General features: G+C 47.9%; 1 protein-coding gene across 3 annotated transcripts; it reads right to left on the reverse strand.

Annotated features, from left to right (window-relative positions):
- Nucleotides 1-837: 837 nt before the first annotated feature.
- Nucleotides 838-23,454, reverse strand: FGR (FGR proto-oncogene, Src family tyrosine kinase). 3 transcript variants are annotated; one of them, XM_036747412.1, is made up of 13 exons: nt 23,427-23,454; nt 15,043-15,107; nt 11,303-11,546; nt 10,406-10,508; nt 10,041-10,139; nt 6,310-6,413; nt 6,006-6,155; nt 5,332-5,487; nt 4,352-4,531; nt 4,167-4,243; nt 3,857-4,010; nt 3,561-3,692; nt 838-1,556 (listed from the first exon to the last, which is right to left on the reverse strand). In XM_036747412.1, the coding sequence occupies exons 3-13, from the start codon at nt 11,535-11,537 to the stop codon at nt 1,348-1,350; spliced, it is 1,599 nt and encodes a 532-aa protein (XP_036603307.1). In that variant the 5' UTR covers nt 11,538-11,546; nt 15,043-15,107; nt 23,427-23,454; the 3' UTR covers nt 838-1,347. The 3 variants fall into 3 exon arrangements, with proteins under 3 accessions (XP_036603307.1, XP_036603306.1, XP_036603308.1); XM_036747411.1 differs by lacking the exon at nt 23,427-23,454 and adding an exon at nt 22,404-22,442; XM_036747413.1 differs by lacking the exon at nt 23,427-23,454 and adding an exon at nt 21,659-21,685.
- Between the last annotated feature and the right edge of the window lie 281 nt (nt 23,455-23,735).

Genomic DNA, 23,735 nt, shown 5'->3' on the forward strand with positions numbered 1-23,735 from the left:
TCCCCACCCTCAACAAAATATGAACCCCTTGAGGACAGGGACTATTTGTTTTTATTATTGTATCCCGGCACCTAGGACAGATCCCAGCACACATTGGTGCTGAATGAATGCCTTCCCACTGATTCTTCATCCACTCTTCCCATTGACCCTCAAGATACTTCCACTTGATTCAGTTTCTACTGGGGCCATTCCCCAGGGGTCAGTCACTTGTTATGGTGTTCCCTGAATTAGATGGGCAGTGTGATCTCTGAGAGGCAGTCTGATCTAGTGGAAAGTCCATTGATCTCAAAGTAAGAAGACCATGACTGGATTCCCAGTTCTGATAGATTCGTTAACTTTAGGCAAATCTCTTCAGATCTCTGAGCTGCCGATTCCAAGCATGGCAAATGGATTGAGGATAATGATACTTACAATACCCACCCCCCAGTGTGGCTGGAAACTGTAAGCCCCGTAGAAATGCAAACTATTATGTGAGCTCAGTCCTCCCCCACCACCACCATCACCAAGGACAGCTCACATTCTCCCCATCCACCCAAGTCCTTTATGCTATCACCTGGCTGAAGATGGAGTCCTTGTTACTGGTTCTGTGTGACTGTGACAGGACTTAATGCTAATGTAACCTTCCCCAGTCTAACTCCAGATGGAGATACAGCCCTGGTCTCCCCTAACCTTTCCCTCCACGCAACATGCTCTGCTCCAGCCCAAGGGGGCTACATCTAGTCCTCCTGTTAATTTCCATTCCCTCCCACTGATTGCCACTCCCTAAACACAGAGCATCTCACATTTTTTCCTTTATTTACAGAATTGATTAAAAAATAAACACATAGGCTACAGAAAGTAGGTGAATATGGTCCTTTTCCCAGTCCACCCCCAGTTCTCGGCACAGTGGCAAGAGAGGCAGAAAAAATCTGGAGGGGACAAAGATAGGGAGCCACAACAGGGGGAAAAGACAAACAAGAGGAAAGGGCCTGTGGGTGGATGGGCGGGTATCCAGAGAAGGGTAAGGATGAGAGGATTGCTAGGGGCCCAGATAAGGGAGGGAGACTGGCTTCATAAATAATAAGGTCAGAGCAGAGGGGTCTGGTGTGCCAAGACTTGGGAAGGTTAAGGACGGACCAGTGAAAGTTGAAGGTTGAGAGTATAGGACCAGACTAGGGGGCAGTTCAAACCTATCCTTTTGGGGAAGGTTGTGCCTGGAGTAGAGGTGGGGATTAGAAAAGATGTCCTTGACCTGTCCCTCAAACCAGACCCTGGAATTAAGCTGCCAGCGACAAGGCTGGGGGATAAGTAGGGTCCCATAGTAGGCAGGTTCATGATGTCCAGTGTTCTGGTGGAACAAGGCAAAGGCTAGGACTCATCACCTGGCTGGTACTGGGGTTCGGTGGATGTGAAGTAGTCCTCGAGGAAGGATTGCAGGTATTCGAAAGTAGGCCTCTCCTCAGGAGCCTGACGCCATGATTGTTGCATGATCTCATACAGAGAAGATGGGCATCCAGGGGGGTTTTGCATTCGATACCCTCTTTCCACCTGTTCTAGCACCTCCCGGTTATTCATACCTGGAAGAGAGAATTGCAAGGGAGAATTTCAATTAGGGAAGGAGAGCCTTCTGTGACTGGCACCAGACCTTCCCTGAAACTCCAAAAGGTCCAGGGTCCTCCATCCTGGTGTATTGGAAAGAGCCTTCATTGGCATTGGAAGATCTGGGTTCGTAGCCTGGCTCTACTACTGATAACATAGAGTTGACCTGCAAGATAAGAAGGGAAAAAGGAAAAGAATACCTCGTGTCCCTGAATGAATTCAAGTCGCCTGGTCCAGGACACTTACACCCTCCAGTCCCGAAATAACTGGAAGGTAGGTATACGCACACTCCCAGTAATGTCAGAAAGATCACAGAAAACAGAAGAGGGAGCCCAAGACTGGAGAAGGGCAGATGTTGCCCCAATTTTCAAAAAAAGGGAAGAGGACAGAGTCTGAAATGATAAATCAGTGAGCTTGACTTCAATTCTTCAGACAATTCTGGAATGGATCATTAAAGAGATGGTTGGTTAACTTCTAGAAAGGGAAACAGCAACACCAAATGAGCCAGCAGAGGGATGGAGGGGAAGGGAAGGGAATAAGCATTTATGATGCCTACTATGTGTCAAGTATTGTGCTTTTTACAAATATCTCATTTGTAGCTTGATCAAAAATAGGTCATGCCAAGAAAACCAAAAACAAACTCAAAAAATACCCTCATTACCTTTCTGATAGGGTAACTAAACTAGAAAATGAGGAGAATGCTGTGGATATATAGTTTACTTAGATTTTGAAAAAAGTATTTCATAAAAAGCTAGATGGTAATACAACGAGATACATTCCTAATTAGTTGAGCGGTTAGATTCAGTTGTCACTAACGGTTCCATGTCAATATGGTGGGAAGGGCACTTATGTGGCACAGTGGACCAAGTCCTGGGGCCTGGAGTTAGGAAGACCTGAGTTCAAATCTGCCTCATACACTTACTAGTTGCGTGACCCTGGGCAACTATTTGCCTCAGTTTTCTCAACTGTCCAATGAGCTGGAGAAAGAAATGGCAAACCCATTCCAGTATCTTTGCTGAGAGAATTTCTAATGGGGTCACGAAGAGTTGGGCAGGACTGAAAAATGACTGAACAACGAAATGATGGCACTATAAGGAGATAGATTCAGAATCAATTGAGTGCTTAGAATCCGAGTTGTCCCATGTCAAAGTGGCAGGAAGTCTCCAGTGAAGTGCCTCAGGGATCTATGCTGGGCCCTGTGCTGTTGACCATTTTTATGAATAACTAGCGAAAAGGCATGAATAGCAAACCCTCATCAGATATGCATGTACCATTAACCTCAGAGGTTTAGTTAATACACTGGAGAAGTCAAGATCCCAAAATATTTTGTTGGGCTTGAGTATTAGGCCAAATCTAATATGATGAAATTCTATAGGGATAAATGGAAAGTCTTATACTCTCATACTAAAATTCTATTTCCCAATTTCAGGATTGGAAAAAAATGGTTAAGCAATTAGTTTGTCTTAAAAAAAAAAGATCTATGGGTACTAGAATATTACAGGGTTAAAGTCAAGATGAGTCAACAGTGTGATGCAGCAGCCAGAAAAAAGCTAATGAGATCCTGGGCTGCTTTAAGAGACGCAGAGCTTCCCGAAATAAGGAGGGAGACATAACCTTCAGACAGAGGCTGCAATAGATTTTAGTTCTGGGCACCACAGTTTGAGAAGGGGGTTGATAGGCTGGAGAGTCAGAAGGAAGACAGCCAGGATGGGGAAGGACTGTGCAATCATGACACATGAGAACTCAATGAAGAAACAGGAGATGCTTAGCAAACTATTCAACCTCTTTAGACCTCATCGTTCTCCTACAGGAAGTTGGCGATGATGGGGGAAGTTAGATTAGATCACATCTAAAGTCCCTTCCAGGTCTGAATCCCCTGGCCCTAGATCTGAGCCTATCTTAGGGGCAGAAGAGAAGACATTCGTCATTCTATACTATGCATTCTCCTCCCTCACTGCCCACCCCAAAGCCCTGAGGGGCACCTGGGTAGGGGACTCGGCCCTTGGTGATGAGTTCAGTGAGCAGGATCCCAAAAGACCAGACATCAGACTTGATGGTGAACCTGCCAAAGAGTGCAGCCTCTGGAGCGGTCCACTTGATGGGAAACTTGGCACCTTTGGGGGGAGAAAAGCAAGAGAGAGTGAAGAAGCCCAAGGTTTGGGTTTGAGGGTCTGGGGAGAAAATCCTAGACATTAGGAGCCTCTACAGTGGCAACATTGGGAGTTTGGAGAAGGATTCTGAGGGCGTTGGCTGAATACTGGGGAACAGGAGGGGGTACCTTGGCGGGGGTTGTATTCGTCATCCACAATGAGCCGTGCCAGTCCAAAGTCGGCGATCTTACACACTAGACTGTCCCCCACAAGGATGTTGGCTGCCCGTAGGTCCCGGTGAATGTAATTCATGCGCTCCATGTATGCCATGCCTGCGGCCACCTGTTAAAGTAACTTACCAAGTAAGGGGATCACAGGGTATGTAGGCAGCCCATAGAGGGCCAAAAGAGGACCAAAATAAAACACCAGGAGGAGGGCAGGGGAAAGAATCCAAAGTCTCAAAGTTGGTCACACCTTCATCCCCAGTTCCCCTCTTACCTGAGCCGCCATGTCTACTAGGTGAGGCAGCTTCAGATTTTGGCCTTCACCCTCCTTGAGGAATTCCAGCAGACTCCCTAAGGGGAGAAACCAGGCAGGGGCGCCTCAGTTCCACTGCCTGTGTCCCTGGAACCTGGCTCTAGCATCCTACATACACGCCCTGCCTGCCATGTTTCCCAGCTCACCATGGCTCATGTACTCTGTGATGATATAGATGGGCTCCTCAGACACCACGGCATACAGCTGCACCAGTTTGTCATGACGCAGTCTCTTCATGATCTGGGCCTCCTCCAGGAAGGCTGGTGCAGACATTGTGCCAGGCTTCAGTGTCTTCACTGCCACCTTGATGCAGCCGTTCCAAGTGCCTGGCAACAGGTAGTATGTAGGAAGTCAGCTGGGGAAAAGGGGGTGAGCCCAGAGGCAAACCACCTCCCTATCCTCCCCAAAACAGCTATGTAAAATGACAGGGTTGGACTAGACAATCTCTCAGGTCCCTACCACATGACGTTCTGTATTTAATTCAAGAAAAAAGGCATTGAGTTAGGAGCTGAAAATATAGCCTAGCCCTGATGTTCTATGTGCAAAGGGCTCCTCTTGGTCTGACTTCTTAGGTTCTAAAGTCCATTCCAGCTCTGACAGCCTCTATTTTATGATCCCTTCCAGCTCTGACATTCTATGTTCTAAGGTCCCTCCCAGGTCTGACATTCTATATATTATGGTCCTTTTCAATTCTGACATCTTAAGTCCTAAAATCCCTTCCAGCTCTAACATTCTCTGGTCTAAAGTCTTTTCTGGCTCTGACTTTCTGTGTTCTATGTATTGAGGACCCCTCCAGCTTTGACATTCTATATTCAAAGTCACTCCCAATTCTGACATGCTATATTTTAAAGTGCCTTTCAGCTCTAACATTGTGTGTTCTAAGGTCCCTCCCAAATCTGACATTTTCTGTTCTAAAGGCTTTTCCAACTCTGACTTTCTGTGTTCTGTGTGCTGAGTAAGTACGTTCTATTACTCTAACCATCTCCCAGGCCTGGGTTCCAACTAAATATCCTCTCTTGTTCACTCCCCACCTCTCTCCGACTCACTCCTCACACCCAGAACAACCCTTCCCAAGAAGTCCCCACCTCCCATAAGGACCTTAGAGCTCTCCCGGTTGACTTCATACCCATCCACACGTCCCCAAAGCAGCCCATGCCCAGTTTTCGGTCCAGGGTGATGGAGTCTCTACTGATCTCCCAGGCATCTTTACCCAAGCCTAGGGTTCCTGGTTTCATGACGGCACAAGCCTTTGTGAGTAGGTAGCATAGCCCGTCGTTGAATTCTGAAGGATCATAGTAGGGAGAATGAATTATGTAGGGGACCCATGCTTCTGGGCCTCCCTCCTAGATGGAAAACTACAGTGGTTAGCATTCCTTCATTCACTCAGCAGTCACTGATTAAGGCCAGGTGGTACAAGAGACAGAGGGACAACCTTGGAGTAAAAAGACCTTGGTTCAAGCCCACCTCTGACTCACGCTGACTCTGTGACCCTGGACAAGTCAATGACCCTTTCAGTGATTGAGAAAACTCCCTAAGACCTTAATTTGCTAATCTATATTGGTGGAGGTAGTTTCCACACTAGGAGTTCTCCATATAAATTAGATCAGAGGTTTAGATTCCCCACCCCACCCTGCCGCAAATAAAAAAGTTCTAAGCACAAAGATGGAGAAAACCCAAATTGGCCAGAGTTTTGAAGCCCTCTCTGGTTGGGTGGGGGTCCCTCTTCCCCAAGCTCCTTACAGTACTCCTAGCCCTGCTGGACACTCTCTGTACTCCATCCTTTAAGCACACCTCACTTACCAGTGTAGTGCTGCACCAACTTCTGGACAGAGTCAAACTGGACCCGGGTGGTGATGTAATACCCGCCATTGTCTAGCTTACGGATCTTGTAATGTTTTACATGGTCCCCCTTTTTCTCATCCCAGTCCCGGATAGACAGAGAATAGGTCCCTAGAGAGGTGAGGGCAGGGCGGAGGAGAGAAAAGGTGCTAAGTACTTGCCTTCTACCACCCCCATCAGAAAGACAGACAAGTGGTGATGAGGGTTCCCAGATGTCTCGTCCCATCCCTTCCACCAAGCCCCAACCTCTCCCCACACCTCCCACCTTGGGTGGTTTCGCTTTCCCGGATAAGGAAGGTTCCTCGAGGGTTGCTGGGGCTCAGCAGCTGCCTTTCAGCATCTTTCCGACCTATCTTCCCAAAGTACCACCTGGGGAGGAAGGGGAGGCCCACACAGGACCAGGTGAGAAAGGTCCCAAGAGGGATGGTATACCCTGGAGCAGTCACAGGTACTGAAACCACTGCCTTCAAGGCCACCACTGACTCAACCACCAAATTGTAAGGACCTACGATTTAGAACTGGGATCTGACAGATTATCAGTTACAGGATTATGGACTCTCAGAGCTGAAGGACCCAGGTACACTTGGTACCAGGTGGAAAATGGGCTCAGAGCAGAGGTGTCAAACTCAAGGCCCACAGGGAGTCTCACACTCCTGTGAAACTCCCAAGTACAGCCAGAAATAGATTAAAATGAAATTGGGAAAAGTTTGACAGAATAAATATGAATACAGTTCAACATAGATGATGTTAATTTGTGGTTTTCTAAGTCACCATGCTGAGCACAGGGATCTATTTCTATTAGAGTCTGATGCTACTGTTCTATAGCATTCCTCAACAAGTGACTCTCCATTTTCCTCTGGACAGAACCTAAGGCTTCCTCATCATCTCCTTCCACCTTTGGATAGTTTTCATCATTGTTAAGAGATTTTTCTTTCCATCCAGCCTCATTTGCCAAGGTCAACCAAGACAAGTCCAATCCTCTTTTCCCATCATGGTCCTGCTTATACTTGAAGGTGGCGATCCTGCCTTCTCTTCTTCAGGCTAAACACCATCAGTCCCCTTTGCTGATCTTTATCTATCTTCAGTCCCCTCCTCATCCTACCTGGGGGATGCACTCACTGTCTTCTCACCCATCTCACTGCGTTCTCAGATAACTTTGCCCTTCTTTCATTTCAGCCAGGAATAACCACCTCCTCCAGGAAGCCTTTCTGGATTAACCTCACTCATTGTCCAATTTGTGGTACAATCTGCTGACATGACCTAAGGACCCTTGGAGTCTTGCCAACCATCCTGAAGCTTCACCGTAGGATACCTTTTCCATGTGCCCTGAAGTCAAACTTTCTTTTCGTGCCTCGTCTCCTGCAATTAGAGCGTTAGTGGCTTGAACACTGGGAAATGTCTAGTTTTTTTCTATTTGTATCTCCAGTGCTTAGCATAGATCTTGGCATATAATAAACACTTAATAAATGCTTTTTCATTTGTTCATTCATTTGTTCATCCCTTGGCATTCTCAAGACATTGCTATGTTTTAAATTTATCTCTGTACTGCCTCCTCCATCAGACAGGAAGTGCCTAGAGCCATGTCTCCGCTGATACCTAAGAGCTGGGTTAGATTCTCTCTTCTCCAGCTTGTCAAGGTCCTTCGTAAAATATGGATTACAGAACAGAACAGAACAGAATGCTCCTGACTGAGACTAAGGCCAGCAGCCTTAGACCTCTTTCCTTGTGGACACTCCCTTAATGCAGCCTGAGGTTCCATTAGCCTTTCTGCCAGACAGTTCTCTCATTGAGTTTACAGGCCACCAACCCTTCCCCCCACCCTCACCCCCAATCTTCTAGGGCGGGGAGGGGGGAGTTGATGTAACATGTACACAAGTAAGTATAAAGTACAGTCAAAATAATCTCAAAAAAGGAGAGAGTACTCTTAACTAGGGAGGTAGGGAGGTGGGAAGGGGATCAGGAAAAGACCTATGTAGGAAGCGGAACCTGAGCTAGGCTTTGAATGAAGTTGGTGATTCTGTTGGAGGCAGAGTGCACTATACAAAGATAGGAGATGAAATAGCCAGGGGGTCAGTTTGGATGGAGCAGAGAATGGACGAAGGAGTTTCTCCCACCAGCAAGGTACTGCGGTTCCAATTCCATGGCTCCAGTATCCCCTCTGTGTAGACGATTCTATTTCTGACCCCCCACACCCCACGGGCTTGCTACAAGTCTCCACTGGATATCCCCATTGCTCCCTCAGACTCAGCATGTCCAAAACTTAACTTCTCATCTTCCGCCTAATAATCGCCCCCTCTCCTGATATTTCTGTTCTACCCAGGGTCTCCTCACCTTCTAAGTTATCCAGCCTCAAAACCTCAGTCTGCCTTTTACTTCATGTTGTGTCTGACTCTTTGTGACCCCTTTTGGGGTTTTCTTGGCAAAGACACTGGAGTGGTTTACTGTTTCCTTCTCCAGCTCACTTTACAGATGAGGAAACTGAGGCATGCAGGGTTCAGTGACTTGCCCAGGGTCACAGAGCTAGTCAGTGTCAGAGGCCAGATTTGAATTCAGGAAGATGAATCTTCCTGACTCCAAGCCTGGAGCTCTATCCGCTGCACCACCCAGCTGCTCCCCCTGGCACCTAGTAGGTGCTTAACAAATGTTTATCGATCCATTAATCCTATAACATCACCAGGCCCTGCTGAATCTTCTTGGTAAGTTTCTCCAATCTACCCCCTCTTGTCCTCTCTGTTCCCACGGTGACCATTGTAGTTCAGGCTCTCATCATCTCCTGCCTAGCCTGCTGTAATAGCTTCTTAAGTGCCTTCAGTCTTTCCCCCTTGAATCCATCAGGAAGAACAAGCTGCCTCAGTAATTTTCTTCATACGCAGCTCTGATGGCATCACTCCCTGCTCAGACACATTCAATAGCTCCTTGCTGCCTGCAGCACATACTCCAGGAACCTTTGAGGCCCTCCCCAGTCTGGCCTCCACCTGCCTTTGCAGCCACACTCCCCCACAACATACCCAGCACTCCAGACAAAACAGATTACTCATCATTCCCTGAACATTCTAGATGTTTCCCTGCCCTTTGTTCCCCCATCTAGAATGCTTTCCTCCTACTATCTAAACCCTTCAGGTTTAGGATTCAGCTCATGTTCCACATTCTCTGTGAAGCTTTGCCTGGCCTCCTTCCCCCATTGCCAGCCCTCTCTCCCCTCCCATGCAACAAAATCTCTCCTTCTGAATTGTAACACCGCTTATTGTCTGTATATAGGGACTGCATATGACCCAATCATACGTCAGTTAGTATTGTTCATTATCATAGAATGTCAGAGCTGGGAGGGCCTTTGGAACATAGAATGTCAGAGCTAAGAGGGTCCTGAGAACACAGAATGTCAGAGCTGGGAGGGTCTTTGGAACATAGAATGTCAGAGCTAAGAGGGTCCTGAGAACACAGGATGTCAGAGCTGGAAGGGCCTTTGGAACATAGAATGTCAGAGCTAAGAGGGTCCTGAGAACACAGAATGTCAGAGCTGGAAGGGCCTTTGGAACATAGAATGTCAGAGCTGGGGGGGGCGGTGCTTAGAACACAAAATGTCAGAGCTGGGAGGGCCCTTAGAATACAGGATGTCAGAGCTAAGAGGGTCCTGAGAACACAGAATGTCAGAGCTGGGAGGCCCTTAGAACACAGGATGTTAGCGCTGGGACTGCAGAAAGGGGTAGGGAACAGAATGTCAGAACTGAGAAGGACCTGAATAAATAGGGATTTTAGATGTCGTTAAAAACGTGTCTTGTCTCCCCAACTAGATGGAAAGATTCTTGAATGCAGGGATAATATGCCATTTCTTGGTCTCCTAAGCCCATGTGCCTCCTCCCCCTGTTCCATCCAGGGCAGTGAGATGAACGAGGAAGCTGGGCAGTCCCAAAGAGCACAGAGACTCCCCGGTCCCTCTCCTCTATTCTTTAGGGCCTGGATTAAAGTCAGAGCACTGTGGTTCTGATCCCCACTCACTCTTCAGCCTGGATGGAGTTCACCGGAGCCACATAGTTGCTGGGGATGTATCCAGTGCGTCCAGAGCTCAGGGATCTGGCCTCCCACCAGTCGCCCTCACTGCAAGGACAGATGGAAGGGCGGAGTGAGCAGCTGTCCGGCTCTGCTCGCTCTCCAGGCAAGAGAAATGGGGCACAAGCCTGGCAGCTTCCGCCTGAGACGGGAACCCCCAGGGGATGCTGAATGATAGCCCCAGCATCTGACCAGCTGGGATTGCTGAGCGCCCCCACCCCTGCCCCGCTCTCCCCAAGATAATAATCATGTCTGCTGAGGGGATCTCTCTCTCTCTCTCTCCCCAGCAAAGCAAGGGCCCGTGGGTCACTCACGTGTTGTTGAGGATGTGGAATTTTTCTCCTTTTGTGAAGGTGAGGTCATCCTCGGTCCTGGCATCATAGCCATAAAGAGCGATGAAAAGAGTTACTCCAGCACCTGCAGGGAGAGGGGGCACCTGGCTAAGTGTGGCCAGGGCTCCAAGACCACTCCCGGGGGTGGTTTGCCCCCTCTGCTCGGGAACTCAAAGATTCCCCGAGGCCTCCAGCTCCTGAGCCTGCCACCTGCCCTCACCTGCCTCTCTCTCTTTACTTTCCCAATCCCCAAATTCTTCAGTTCTCATTCCTTATTCCACCCAGGCAAGCCTGTTCTCCTGTCCCTCCTGCTTGGACATCTTCTCCCAACCTATCTACCAGGCGCTGTGCCCTGACCTCCCTCAGGAAGCCTTTTCTGATGACCGATGAACAACACCCCTACCTCCACTCCCAGGACTGCTCATTCCATAGCTGTGACCCTCAGTACTAGCAGGGCCCCTCCCCAATCCATCCTTTGGCTCGTGGATACGTCTAATCCAGTCTCCTCTTAGACCAGAGCCTCCCAGATATCCCCCCTCACATCATTGGTTCTCTGAAGCTGGGATCATGCCTCCCTTGTCAGAACACAGGTTTCCCGAGGGCAGGAATGGGAGTGGAGCATGTGGCTGGGGACTTCCTGAAGGCAGGGGCCATATCTTCTTCCTTAGGCCACAGAAAAGTACCCTATCTCCCTCTACCTCTGGGTCCCACCCCAAGCTGTGCCCAAGCTCTGTCCAGGCCAGGGGAGGAGGTCTGGGTTGACTTTAATGCCAGGTGATGTTTGACACCTAAATATGAAGTCCTTAGGGTTTTGTGGTGGACCCTACTTCCCCACTCGGACCTCCTGCCCTCCCTACTCCCCCCTCACCAAGCACTGACCTGCAATGACTCCAGGCTTTGGGGGAATGGGATTCACAAAGGCTGGCATGCTGACTGGTTGTTTTGGGGAGAAATTTTTGAGGTTGGGAAGGTGGGAGGGGAAAGGCGAGGTGACCCCGGTGGGCTCAGGACTGTAGCGGTCCCCATAGCCTTTATCTCCTCTAGCAACATCCTCGTTGAAGGCCTCAGGCTTGGCGTCTGATTCTGGCTTCTCCTTACAGGGCACACAGCCCATTGTAGGAGCCTGTGGAGGGTGGAGAGGCAGGATGAGAGAGAGGGAGACACTTCCGTACTGTGGACCCTGTCTGCTTGTGATCCCCTACACCTGCAGAGGCTCCCTGGCCCCGAGCTAGTCGTATATGTAATGAGACTAGGAGTCCTTCCTAACCTGCGACAGAGACAGAATTCTGCCTTCGTGGCCTGGTTCCTAGTGGGTTTCTAGAAACATTTGTTTCTGTCTATAATAATGATGATGATGATGATAATTATTATAATAATTCACCCTTAGAGAGTTGCTTGGGGTACTAGGAGAGTTATAGTGACTTGCCCAGGGATACACAGTCAATATGTATCAGAGGTGGGACTAGACAGAGCCCAGGTCTTCATTACTAAAAGACCACCTCCCTATCCACTCCACCACACTGTTTCAAATAATCATTTACTTGTGAATATAATTATTGAGAGGTAGCCTGCCCTAACGGGAAGCCAGGGAGACCTGGGTTCAAGTCTTGTCTTTGAAACACATACTGACTGGTTATGTGGCCCTAAACAAGTCACCTGACCTCTCAGTTCTATAGGCAACTCTCTAAAATTATAAATAGTAAAGAAAGAACTGACCTGCATTGGTAGAGGGAATTTCCTCACTAGTGAAATCAGCTATCCAATACTACTAATTACATATACATATATACATGTATGTGTCATGTTATCTGTCTTAATATTACATGGACCTAATTATAATAATTTTCCTTTCAATTCAGTAAATATTTAAGTTCCTACTACATGCCAGGTACTGTGCTAAGTTCTGGGGAAACAAAAAGAGGCAAAAGACAATCCCTGCCCTTGAGGAGCTTGCAATCTAATGGGGAGAGGGGACAAACAACATGCAAGCAAGTATACACAAAGCAAGCCATATACAGGATTGTTGTTCGTCCTTCATTCTCAAAGAATACCAATGACGTCACGGGGTGATGTCTTAACTTGCACGTGAATTGGATTTAAGTGAGGCAGGGCTGCACAAAGCCATCAGCCTCAGTGTTTCCTTCAGAGTCATTGGAGTCCGGTGGCAAGACAAAAGTCAAGGCAACTGGTGAGGGCCATATATGGGATAAGTAGGAAAAAAATTAATGGAGTGAACAATGGTGACTATTACTGACAAATACACAAAGACCCTCCTGAGAACCAGGATATATTCATGGTAAACTTGAGCATGGGGCAACTTGGAAGTCAGGAAGACTTGGGGAAAAGTTCTGCCTCTAACCCATACAAGCTGTGTGATCCTGGGCAAGTCACTTAACCTCTCCAAGACTATGTACATGTATATATATATACATATATATATATATGTATATATATATATATATATCTGTAACACACACACACATATGTTACAGATTGGTAGAAGGAGTTTCCACAACGGGATTTTCCCATGATGATAAATTCATGAGTCTGGACTAATAATAGTAATAGCTTCCTTAATAATAACCACTCCTATTTATAAGGTATATTACAATTTACAAAGGGCTTTGTATATATCATACAGTTAACCTGATGGCGTAGTGGATAGAGCGCTGAGCCTGGAGTCTGGAAGATGGGAGTTCAAATCTGGCTTTCGATACTGACTAGCTGTGTGACCCTGGGAAAGTCACTTAACCAGTTTGCCTCGGTTTCCCCATCTGTAAAATGACAATAATAACATACATACCTGCATCCCAAGGCTGTTGTGAGGATCAATGAGGTGATAACTGTAAAGTGCTTAGCACAGTGGTTGGTACGTATATATGTACCAAATATATATATATATATATATATATATATATATATATATGTTATTATGTAAACATATATCTATATGGTCTTTATTATTATCATTATATCACGATCTATTGGATCCTCACAACAACCCTGGGAGGTGGGGAAGGTCTCCTATTTACACTGTTGACAAGATAAATACCCAGACAACATTCTTTACATTAGAAAGGGGGCTCCTTGAGAGTGTTTTTGCCTTTCTTTGACTCCCCAGGGCCTAGCACAGCTTTATTATTATTTATTATTATTATTATTTTATCCCTATTTCATGTAGACTGAGGAAGGTGAATTTCCTTACCCAGGGTTACACAGCTAGTAAAGGTCTGAGGCGGGATCTGAACTCAGGGCTTTCTGCCTTCAAGTTCCCTGTGCGTCCTGGCTGCCTAAACTCCAAGGGCCCATGATTCCTTTGGTGTAGTTACTCCCCCCTTGCAGATTTCCAACCCTGGAATCTGGAGCCAGTATTTAATAAATTGCAGCAGTTGAAAACGTTCCATCCCTAGTGGTCAGCCTTTCCTGCGATGACCCTCTCCAAACTTGGCTGGGCTGGTCCCAAGACACGGTCTTTTCCAAGGCTCCTAACCTAAGTGCTTCCAGCTGGGCAGGCCCAGCCAGAGTCTGTGTTCTCTCACCACTGCCTCCAAGACCTCAGGGTGACCACCACACCCTGGGACAGCAGCAGCAACAGCAATGATGTTAACAATCGCTGAGAGACTCGGGAACGGATCTCTTTGCTGTTGGCTCCCTCCTCTATCCTTCCTCCAGAACATTCCCTTTTCGGGCTTAGCACATGGCCTGGGAGTTGTGTGGCCCTTGGCGACCTCTCTGAACTTCGCTGGGCTTGGCTCTGGATGACAATCCCAGACCACCAGATCTTCCTGAAAAAGCTGTCTCCTGTGTAAAATGGGTGGGCTAAATGGTCTCTGAGGTCCCTCCCAGGTCTAGATCTAGGATCCTCTGGTAGTGGGAAGATAATATTAATAAACACATTAAGATCTTTGGGAGACTTGAGTGTGTCTCCCTCTGAGTGAGCATGTTGGTGTTCTGGAGCGTGGTGAAGAGAAGCCAGGAGCCAGGAGACCCGAGTTCTAACGTGGACTCGGCAGCTAGCTTGCCGTGTGACCTCGGACAAGCTGCTTCCCTTGTCTGGACCTCAGGTTTTCCCCTCTGCCAAATGGGAAGGCTTGGGTTAGAAGGATTCTGAGGTCCCTTCCAGTCCTGCCATTCTGTGTTTCTGTATCTTTGTTTATTTGGCTGTGGGTCTTCTCAGCTATGTGTGTATATCTCCATTTGTGTGTGTGTGTGTGTGTGTGTGTGTGTGTGTGTGTGTGTGTGTGTGAGTGTGTGTGTCTGTGCCTTTGTGGGGGGTGGGGGGGCCCATGGAGTGGAGGAGGAGGGAGAATCCCAGGGGGGAGAAAGATCAAGGCCATCTCCCTGTCTGTCCTGCTTCTAGGCTGTCAAACTAGCTCTTTTCCACTCTCTATCCCCCCCTTCCATTGGTTGCCAGGCAACCATAGTCTGTGTGAGAGGAAGGGGGTTGCAGGGAGGGCCTGAGACACTGGCAGGGGGCTGGAGTGTGTGTGTTGGGGGTGGTAGTAGCATCTGGGAAGCCCCCCAAATGAATCCCCTGAGGCTGTATCCTCTGCTTCCTCCCCTGATCCTTCCCCCCACACACATACACACACACACTCTTTACTCACACAGACACTTACCTTCAGGTCCTGAGCCACTGAGGTCAGTGGAATAACAGCATGGTCTGAATGAAATGGCCAGATCCCTAAGGGACAGAGAAACAGGAGATGGAGGACACGGACAGCCTGGAGCTCCCTGCTCCAAGCCTCTGACCCCTCCAAATGCTCACTCCTTTCTTGGGGGACTTTGGGAGGGGAAAAGTTCAGCCTGATATACTAGAATTCAGAACTCCTGCAATCTGAGAGGCATCTGTCTTCCATTTCCTTCCAGCTAATACCTCTCACAGCCCCTCGCATGCACATGCACACTTGTACACACATATATATATAAATCGAGCTCTAACGGGCTGTGGTCCTATATACTCAAACACACAGAGATTCTCACATACCCTTAGGCACCGGAAGATTGTTTTTGAGGTGTTCTCTGCCTTGGTCTTGGATGGCCCTCTCCCTGCCCTCCCCATATCCTCCTGGACAATGACCCCCAGAGCTTCAGCCATGGCCCAGGACCTTTGGGGGACAGTTCTGGCTGGCGGTGGGGAGGGGTGGGGGAGGATATGGGGAAAGGAAGGGACAGGGGTCATTGGTGGGGCATGCAAGGAATCTGTGGTCCTTCCAGTCCCAAGACTACAATTTGATGCTAACCAATAAAATCTGGAGATGGAGGTGCACCTAGGTGGTGCAGTGAGTAGAGCACCGGCCCTGGAGTCAGGAAGACCTGAGTTCAAATCTGACCTCAGACACTTGATACATGTACTAGCTGTGTGACCTTGGGCAAGTCACTTAACCCCAATTGCCCTGCCAAAAAGCAAATAAAATAAAATAAAATAAAATAAAATTTGGAGATGGATAGTACCTAAAAGATCATCCAGTTTGATTTACCAGAGCCTGAGACCCAGACAGAAGTGATTTGCCCAAGGTTCCATAGGGTGGCAAGTAGCAGAACTGGGGGTCAAACACATCCTGTGACCCCAAATTCAGTGCTTTTTACTACTATACCACAATGAGATTGTATGTATCTGGGTCAATGTTTAACTAGAGATTATCTTGTCCCCTCCCCCCTTCTTACCTTTCCCTTGGGAATGGCTCTGGTTGGGGAGGAATGGGGTGAAGAGATCCTAGGGTGCCCCTTAACGCCCCCACACACACTCCCATCAAGCCTTTTCTTGAAGCTAAGAAAGTAGCCTTGGCCTTGCGGTAAATTAAGCAAGGCATCCTTCACCCGGAAACTCTCGTTGCAACAGTGGGGTGACTGGAGGAGGGGCAGCCAAGTTCAAGGACAAGGGAGGCCCAGATGCAGAGGGAGAAGGGCCTGGGCCTGGGGAATCATGGGACTGGTCAGAGGATCAGTTGATTCCAGAGGATGCTAGCCATTCCAGGGAGGCCCGAGGCAATGGTGTCCACCAGGATTCTCAGGCACAGATTGCCCATCCCATCTCCGTCTTCCTCTGAGCTGGGGTTCCCTAATGATAATGAGGGTTCCCATCTCTAAAGTCCTTTAAGGTTTGCAGAGCGATACTGGGGTGGAGATGCGGGGTGTGGAGGAAGATCTATGTTCATGGGGAAATTGGTAGTTGCTCCTTTGACACATGAGAAAACCAGGATTCAGAGGAATGGTGGGGTTCAAAACCAGATCTTTTCACTGTCTTTCTGTGATATCCCACCACCTCACACTGAACTCCAAGATCTGTCCGAGGTCATTCAGCTGGCTGGGGTCAAAGGCGGCATACGAACCTGGATCTACTCAGCTCCCTTTCTTCGTGCATGCCAGGTCTATCCCATGCCCCAGCTTTCTTGCCTGCCCTCTCCCCTACCCCTTGCAGGCTCAGAACCTTCACTCTGAGCAGTCCCCGGAGTAGCAGGCTTTTCCCATCTTCTTCCCAGAACCGTCCTCAGGTTATGCCCCTTCTTCTCAAGAGGTCCTCGTTCCCACCTTCTGCACATCTCGGTCTTGATTCATGGCCAGCCAAGTACGTGAGAAGAGCCAGCTTCACGTTGGCTGTGAGTTAGGAGGCAGGCCAAGACCCCCATCTGCCCACAAATATCTCCCTCACAATCTTGCCTGAAATTCCTCCCTACCTTTTGAAGGCCCCTGAGCTTAATGTTATACCACGGCTACTGCTGTCAGTAGGAGACCTGGATTCAAATTCCACCTCTGAAATTTGCTGAGTGTGCGATCATGGTCAAGGCTCTAAACCTTGGTGTTCTCGTACGCAAAATGGGAACCATAATATCTGCAGTCCCTTCTGTGAGCTTTGAAGGAGCTAATAGACATAAAGTGCTCTGCAAACTTTAAATAGCTACACAAACATTAAGTTATTAATATTTCAATTTTACAGATGAAGAAATGAGGCTTGCCTAGGGTCATACAGCTGGTAAGTGGTAGATCCAGGATAATAAACATATCACATACGGTAATATACAGAACGACATAATATTATATGATATATAAATATATAATAAATATATGATATCAATATATGATACATAAAATATATCAGGTACGTGATAGATGAAATATAAATAAGATATATAAAATAATAGCCTAATTATTATAGCACCCTGCCTGACCAATAATAATATTTGTTTGATGCTTCAAGGTTTACAAAAAACTTTACAAAAATAACCTCATTTGATTCTCACTACAAATCTGGGAGGTAAATGCTACTATAACTTCCATTTTACAAATGAAGAAACTGAGGCAGGCAGAGTTTAGTGACTAGTTTACAGTCACACGGCTAGAAAGTGTCTGAGACCTTCTACCCGTAAGGAAGGTAGGTGCTATCATTACCCGCCTTTGACAGATGGGGGAACTGAGGCCAAACAGAGGTTAAGTGACTTGCCCAAGGTCACGCAGCTAGTGTCTCAAGTATGAATACGAACCGAGGTCTTCCTGAGTCCGGGTCCAGCCTCCTATGTATTTCATGATTTAATTGCCTCTATTTAAACCCAGGCCCAGCATTGTCTCCACTTCAGCATGTTGCCATGCAAGATGTTAGAACCTCAGTCACTCTCCACAGGGCCCACTGTGTACCTCACCCTCCTCACTGAGGGAGCGCCTCACATTTGGAAGCGTTCCCAGGCGCAGGATGGAAAGCCAGAGTCTCCCTGCAGGCATCTGTTCTTGGGGGCTCAGAGAGATGCCCAGCACTGTGGGCCTCCTCTCTCCCCCGATTATTGCCCAAGCAAGCCTCAGGGAAACAGGTTGATCCAGATGCGCCATCCCTTAATGGGCTCCCACCCCCTGCATTTCATCTTTGTTCACTGCCAGGCTCCAGAAGGAGCCAGGCTGCTCCCGTCTGCATTGCCCCTAGTGCCACCTGCCGTACTCCACCTGTCCATACTACCCTCAGCAACACCACATCGTACCTGTCTACATTTCACCCGTTGGCATAGTGCCTAGCTAGGTCATGGTGTGTCTGTCTAAACTGTAACAGGGTACACTGTACACAGTGTACCTGTGTAAACTTCCTGGAGCCTGTCTGTATGCCACGCACACCTACCCACCATCATGGCGGCTCCCCCCCCAGGTACCTGGGCACTAGAGCAAGGTCAACCTTGACCTTTCCTACCCCAGCATCTGTCCCCCACCCCTCCCCCAGCTGTCCCTTAAGGGAAGTGGTGAAGGACGAACGGGCTGAAAGAATTCTGTCCTGGAAGGTGGGGGCTGTCTTGAGGGCTTCTGGGAAATGGAGAAGTCTGCTGCTTGGATTCCTCTAAAGGCGCCAGTGCATCGCCACATGGAGGCCAAAATAAGGTCTGAGAGGGTGGTAGAGAAAGTGAGGTTCAGCTGGGCTTGTGGGGTGAGAGAAGTGGGCATGTAGGGCTCTCAGAATCTTACCAAAAAGGAACCATGTCCAGGGCGGGGAGAAGTGGAGCAATAGGAGGCTTCCGGCTTGGCTCCCCAACTTCCCACCTAAAGTATCTGACCAAGGGTGGGGGAGGCACTTCACTGGGGCTGGGGAAGAGGCAAAAAGGAGCATTACAGACCTCAGTCTCCCCTTCTTCCCCAGCTTCGGGACGAGGAGCACATGTTACCCCCAAAACTCAGGAGTCCTGAACCCAGTCTCAGAACTGCAACATTAACCCACACTCCCTCCAACGTTCAAGTAGTTGCTGATGCCTCAAGCTGCCCATGGAAACTATGGGCTTACTCCCTAACCCAACCAAGTACCTTCAGAGCATACCCTGGGCCCAGACAAGAAATCAGACCCCTGCTTGGGGTCAATCAGTCAATAAACATTTATTAAGCACCTACAACATGCCAAGAGGGGTGGCTAGAAGGTACAGTACATAAAGTGCCAGGCCTGGAGTCAGGAAGATGCATCTTCCTGAGTTTGAATCTGGTCTCAGACATTTACTAGTTATATGACCATGGTCAAGTCACTTAAGCCTGTTTGTCTCAGTTTCTTCACCTATAAAAATAAGCTGGAGAAGGAAATGGCAAGCCACTCCAGTATCTTTGCCAAGAGAACCCCAAACAGAGTCATAAAGAGTTAGACACAATTGAAACGACCAAACAACAAACTATATGCCTGGTACAGAGCTAAGCACTGGGGATACGAAGAAAGGCCAAAGACTCCCTGCCCTTAAGGAGCTTACAATCTAATGGAGGAGACAACGTGCAAACAACAAAGTACAAACAAGTGATGCACAGGATAAATTGGAAACAATCACCAGAGGGAGCACAGAGGGGATATGAAGGTAACTTTTCTTTGTTACGGAAGCTCTTAACCTTTTCTGTGCCACCCAGCAAAGGGGCCTGAAGTCACTGAATCCTAGCAGTGAAACATTGAAGAAAGGTCTCCTTCTCATCTCTCCCCTCTCCTTTTCTTCTGGCTCTCCCCCAACCCTAACCCCACCCCACCTGCTCTTCTTCCTGGGAATTCACTAAGCAACGCTCAAAGACACTAGGGCTGTGCTGGGGAGAAACTCAACCTCCATCCCTGATGCATTTTCCCCTATCTCATGACAGAGCCACCATCTTCTCACTAAGCTCCCATATATCTCACTGAATTTTCATCTCCATCATTGATCTAATTTCTCCTTCATGAAGTTCCCAATCCCTTTACACAGCCTCCATTCCTTCCCTGAGATCCTATCCTGTCATTAAGCTTCTGTCTCATCAATGAGCTACCCCAACTCCTCACTGAGCTACATCTCCATTACTGAACTCCCATCCCCTCATTCATCCCACACCTCTATCCTCGAGCCCCCATCTCCTCATTGACCCAAGGTCTCCATCCTTGAGGCTCCATCTCCTCGACGAGTCTACGTCTCCATCTTTGAGTCCCATCTCCCCTGCCCAAGTCTCTAACTATGGCCAGTACATAGTTACTACCATTAATAAACCAATAGTGGGCAAGGGAAGGGAAACACATGTGTGCACACGTGCACATGCGCGCGCGCACACACACACACACAAATCCCTATGTTCTAAGGTTAAGTCGTGCCTATGATGGTGGCTACATTGACTATTCTCTTACCAAGGGCCTAGATTCTTCCTTACTCTCGGGGATAAATGTTTCAAGAACCTCTAACTCCTCAGGCATGAAAATGCCTTCTGCAGCTCGTAGTTTTAGTTTTCAGTACGTAGTCTGCCTGAAAAGTCATTGGTGGGTGGCCAACCTTCCACCAGGGAACCTCTTCAGGGAGCTAGACTGTGACCACAGATGAAGCCTTTCCAGCTCTGGGACTAACCAGAAACAATCATAGCTCATGTTTATAGAGTTCTTTGTAAAGCTCCCTCTGCTAAAACTATCCCCTGATGCATCATCCTGGTGTGCTGCAAGCTACCTCAACTCTTACCAGCTCAGAATAGATCAGGGAAGAACTGCATGGCTGGCTTGGCGCATTTATATATGCCCAGGGCTTAGCCCAGTACCTGGTACATAGTAAGGGCTTCCTAAAATCTTGTAGAATGAATGACCGCCTGAGCATTGCCTGGTCAGCCATAGGGTGATGAGTTTGAAGGCCATAGCAGTTCTCTCGAAGGCCACTTGCAAAAGGCCATCAAAGGACTGAGATCTGTGGGACTGAAAAAGGCACCACACAGAAGAAATCACAGATCCTTACAGTATTCAAGAATCTGCTAAACTTAAAATGGGCCATATAAAGTGAGTTGTTTTTAATAGCTTTTTAAAAAATAGCTTTTAATAGCTAATAAAGCACTTTCCTCACAACAACCCCCAAAAGAAAGCAATACAAGTTTGGCGGGACCATTTTAGAGAAGAGGAAGCTAGAACTCAGAAAGATTGTGACTCTCCAGTTTCACACAGCTAGGAAGTGACAATTCAGAGTCTAGAATCCAGATCTTCTGACTTCAAGGTCAGTATTTTCTTTTCTCTTACAGGCATTAGGCTTCCAGACGAGGAAATTTCTGTCTCAATCTAGAAACTAGCTTTGAAGGAAAATGGGTCTAGGACTGCCACTTGGGTTCACAAGGCATAGGATTTGGGAGAAGGCTGGTCACCCAGTCAGGAAGGGGTGAGGAAAGGGTTTGGGGATGAAGGGACCTTTGGCTTCATGATACACACAATGAATGAGAGGAGCTGTCCAGTCCACTCCCCACCCCCCAGTTGGGATGGCTGCTCCTTCCCTAGAGCATCCCCTCCCCTCCCAAACCCCAGGTGCTCACCCCAGCTCCCAGAGGTTCTTCTCCGGTTCTGAGTCAACTCCCCACAAAGACAGCACCTCCTTCAGTTTTCCCCTCCCCCTTCTGGCCACTTCCTTCACCACATGGGTCACTTATAGTCTACCTTCTCTTCCTGAATATGATATGATATGATAAATACAGCAGGACTTGTGAACCTTATGACCTCAACTTCCTCTCCAACCTCCCCCACCCAGCTCTGGCCCCTCTATTTCCCACCCTATTTTGGAATCCCACTACATCTTCTTTCTCCCTTCTCTGGCCTACTTTCTCAGCTGTCTCCCCACCTCCGCTACACAGGGTCCTCTACTTTCTTTCTTTTCTTCTCTTTTTTTCTCCCTAGATCACCTCCTCCTCCTTCCTGACCTTCCCATCCAGGACACCTACTCACGTATGTATAGTAGAAAAAGCCTTAGACTGAGAGTCAAGAAAGCTAAGGCCTAGTCCTGGCCAAGTCATACTTGCTGCATGATCTTAGAAAAGTCACTTTCTGAACCAAAAAGTAAAAAAACAACAAAAAACAAAAACAAACACTGTGTAATTATAAGGACTTCATTTTTTTTTTTTTTGCCGAGGCAGAGACTATGGATACGGAAGATTATATATATTGTCAGAATCCACTGATACATTGGTTAGCTTGCTGAATGAGTTTTCCCCCCTTTTATTCTTTGTTATAAAGGATGATTAGCTGGAAAGGGAGCAAGGGAACAATCATTTATTAAGTACCTACCATGTGCCAGGAGGGACAGCTAGATGGTACAGCGGATTAAGTGCCAGTCCTGGAGTCAGGAAGACTCACCATCCTGAGTTCAAATCTAACCTCAGACACTGGCTGTGAGACCCTGGTAAAGTCATTTCATCCTGTCTGCCTCAGTTTCCTCATCTGTAAAATGAAGTAGAGAAGGAAATAGCAAACCACTCCAGTATTTCTGCTAAGAAAACCCCAAATGGGGTCAGGAAGAGTCAGACATGACTGAAAAAAGACAACTAAAAAACATGCCATGTTTGCTGACTGCTTCACAATTATCCTCTCACTTGATCCTCACAAACACCCTGGGAGGTAAGTGCTACTATCAGCCCAATTTTATAGCTGTAGAAACTTAGACCAAGGCTCTGACTTGCCCAGGGTCACACAGCCAGGGAGTCACATATGACTCCGGGTCTTCTTAATTCCAGGCCCAGTGCCTGGAATGATGCACAACATGCCACCTCGTTGCCCAAGAGCAAGGATGTATTCAGAAACGAAGGTATAAATAAAAGATAGCAGTAATTGTTTTTTTAAAGAAAAAGTCACTTTTTCTCCTCAGAACCGCAGTTTTCTCAACTGTTAAAGGAGGGGGTTAGACTGACTAGTTCTGACATTCGGCATCTTAAGATCCTTTGTAGCCTAACATTCGATGCTCCATAATCCTGCCTCCCAGGTCCCTTTTGATGATAATCTCTCCCTTTACTCTCACTCCCAACACCATCTCTTTTGCCCTCTCTCCTGTCTGTCCCCCCATCTCATAGCACCACCATCTCCCTCCCCCCACCCATTTACTTTCCTGTTCCTCCTCTAAATCCCTGCCTTGGCACAGCCGGAGCTGCAGGCACAGGGGTGGTAGAAAGGGAAAGGTGTAGGGATGGCTCCCAGCAACAGGAAGGGAATCAGAATAGACCTCCAAGTCCTGAGGATGGAGGCCCTGTGGGAATCACCACCACCTAGAGAGAGAGAGGTTGCCAAGACGGCCTAAGGAATGATTTTTCCACCTACCTTGAATGGTTATGATACTGCCCAGGGTTTAGGGTGACATAATGATCTCTCCCACCCTTCCCCAATTCTAACAGGAAGGGACTCTCAGTGGCCAGGTTTTGTACCAGTGAACAGCAGGCGTTTGGCGGGAGTGGGATGAAAGTGGAGTATACCCTTCCCCCACCTCAGTTGCTTTTCAATAGTAGTAGTCTTGACCACTGAGCTCTCTCCGACCCTGTAACTGTATCTCCTTTCTCTCAGGACTTCTACACTCTACAATGGGTACCCTGTATTTTGCTTTTGGCCGTCTCTGGGGGTCTTCACCATCCC

Source organism: Trichosurus vulpecula, chromosome 2 (genome assembly GCF_011100635.1).
Source record: "Trichosurus vulpecula isolate mTriVul1 chromosome 2, mTriVul1.pri, whole genome shotgun sequence".
Classification (NCBI taxonomy): domain Eukaryota; kingdom Metazoa; phylum Chordata; class Mammalia; order Diprotodontia; family Phalangeridae; genus Trichosurus; species Trichosurus vulpecula.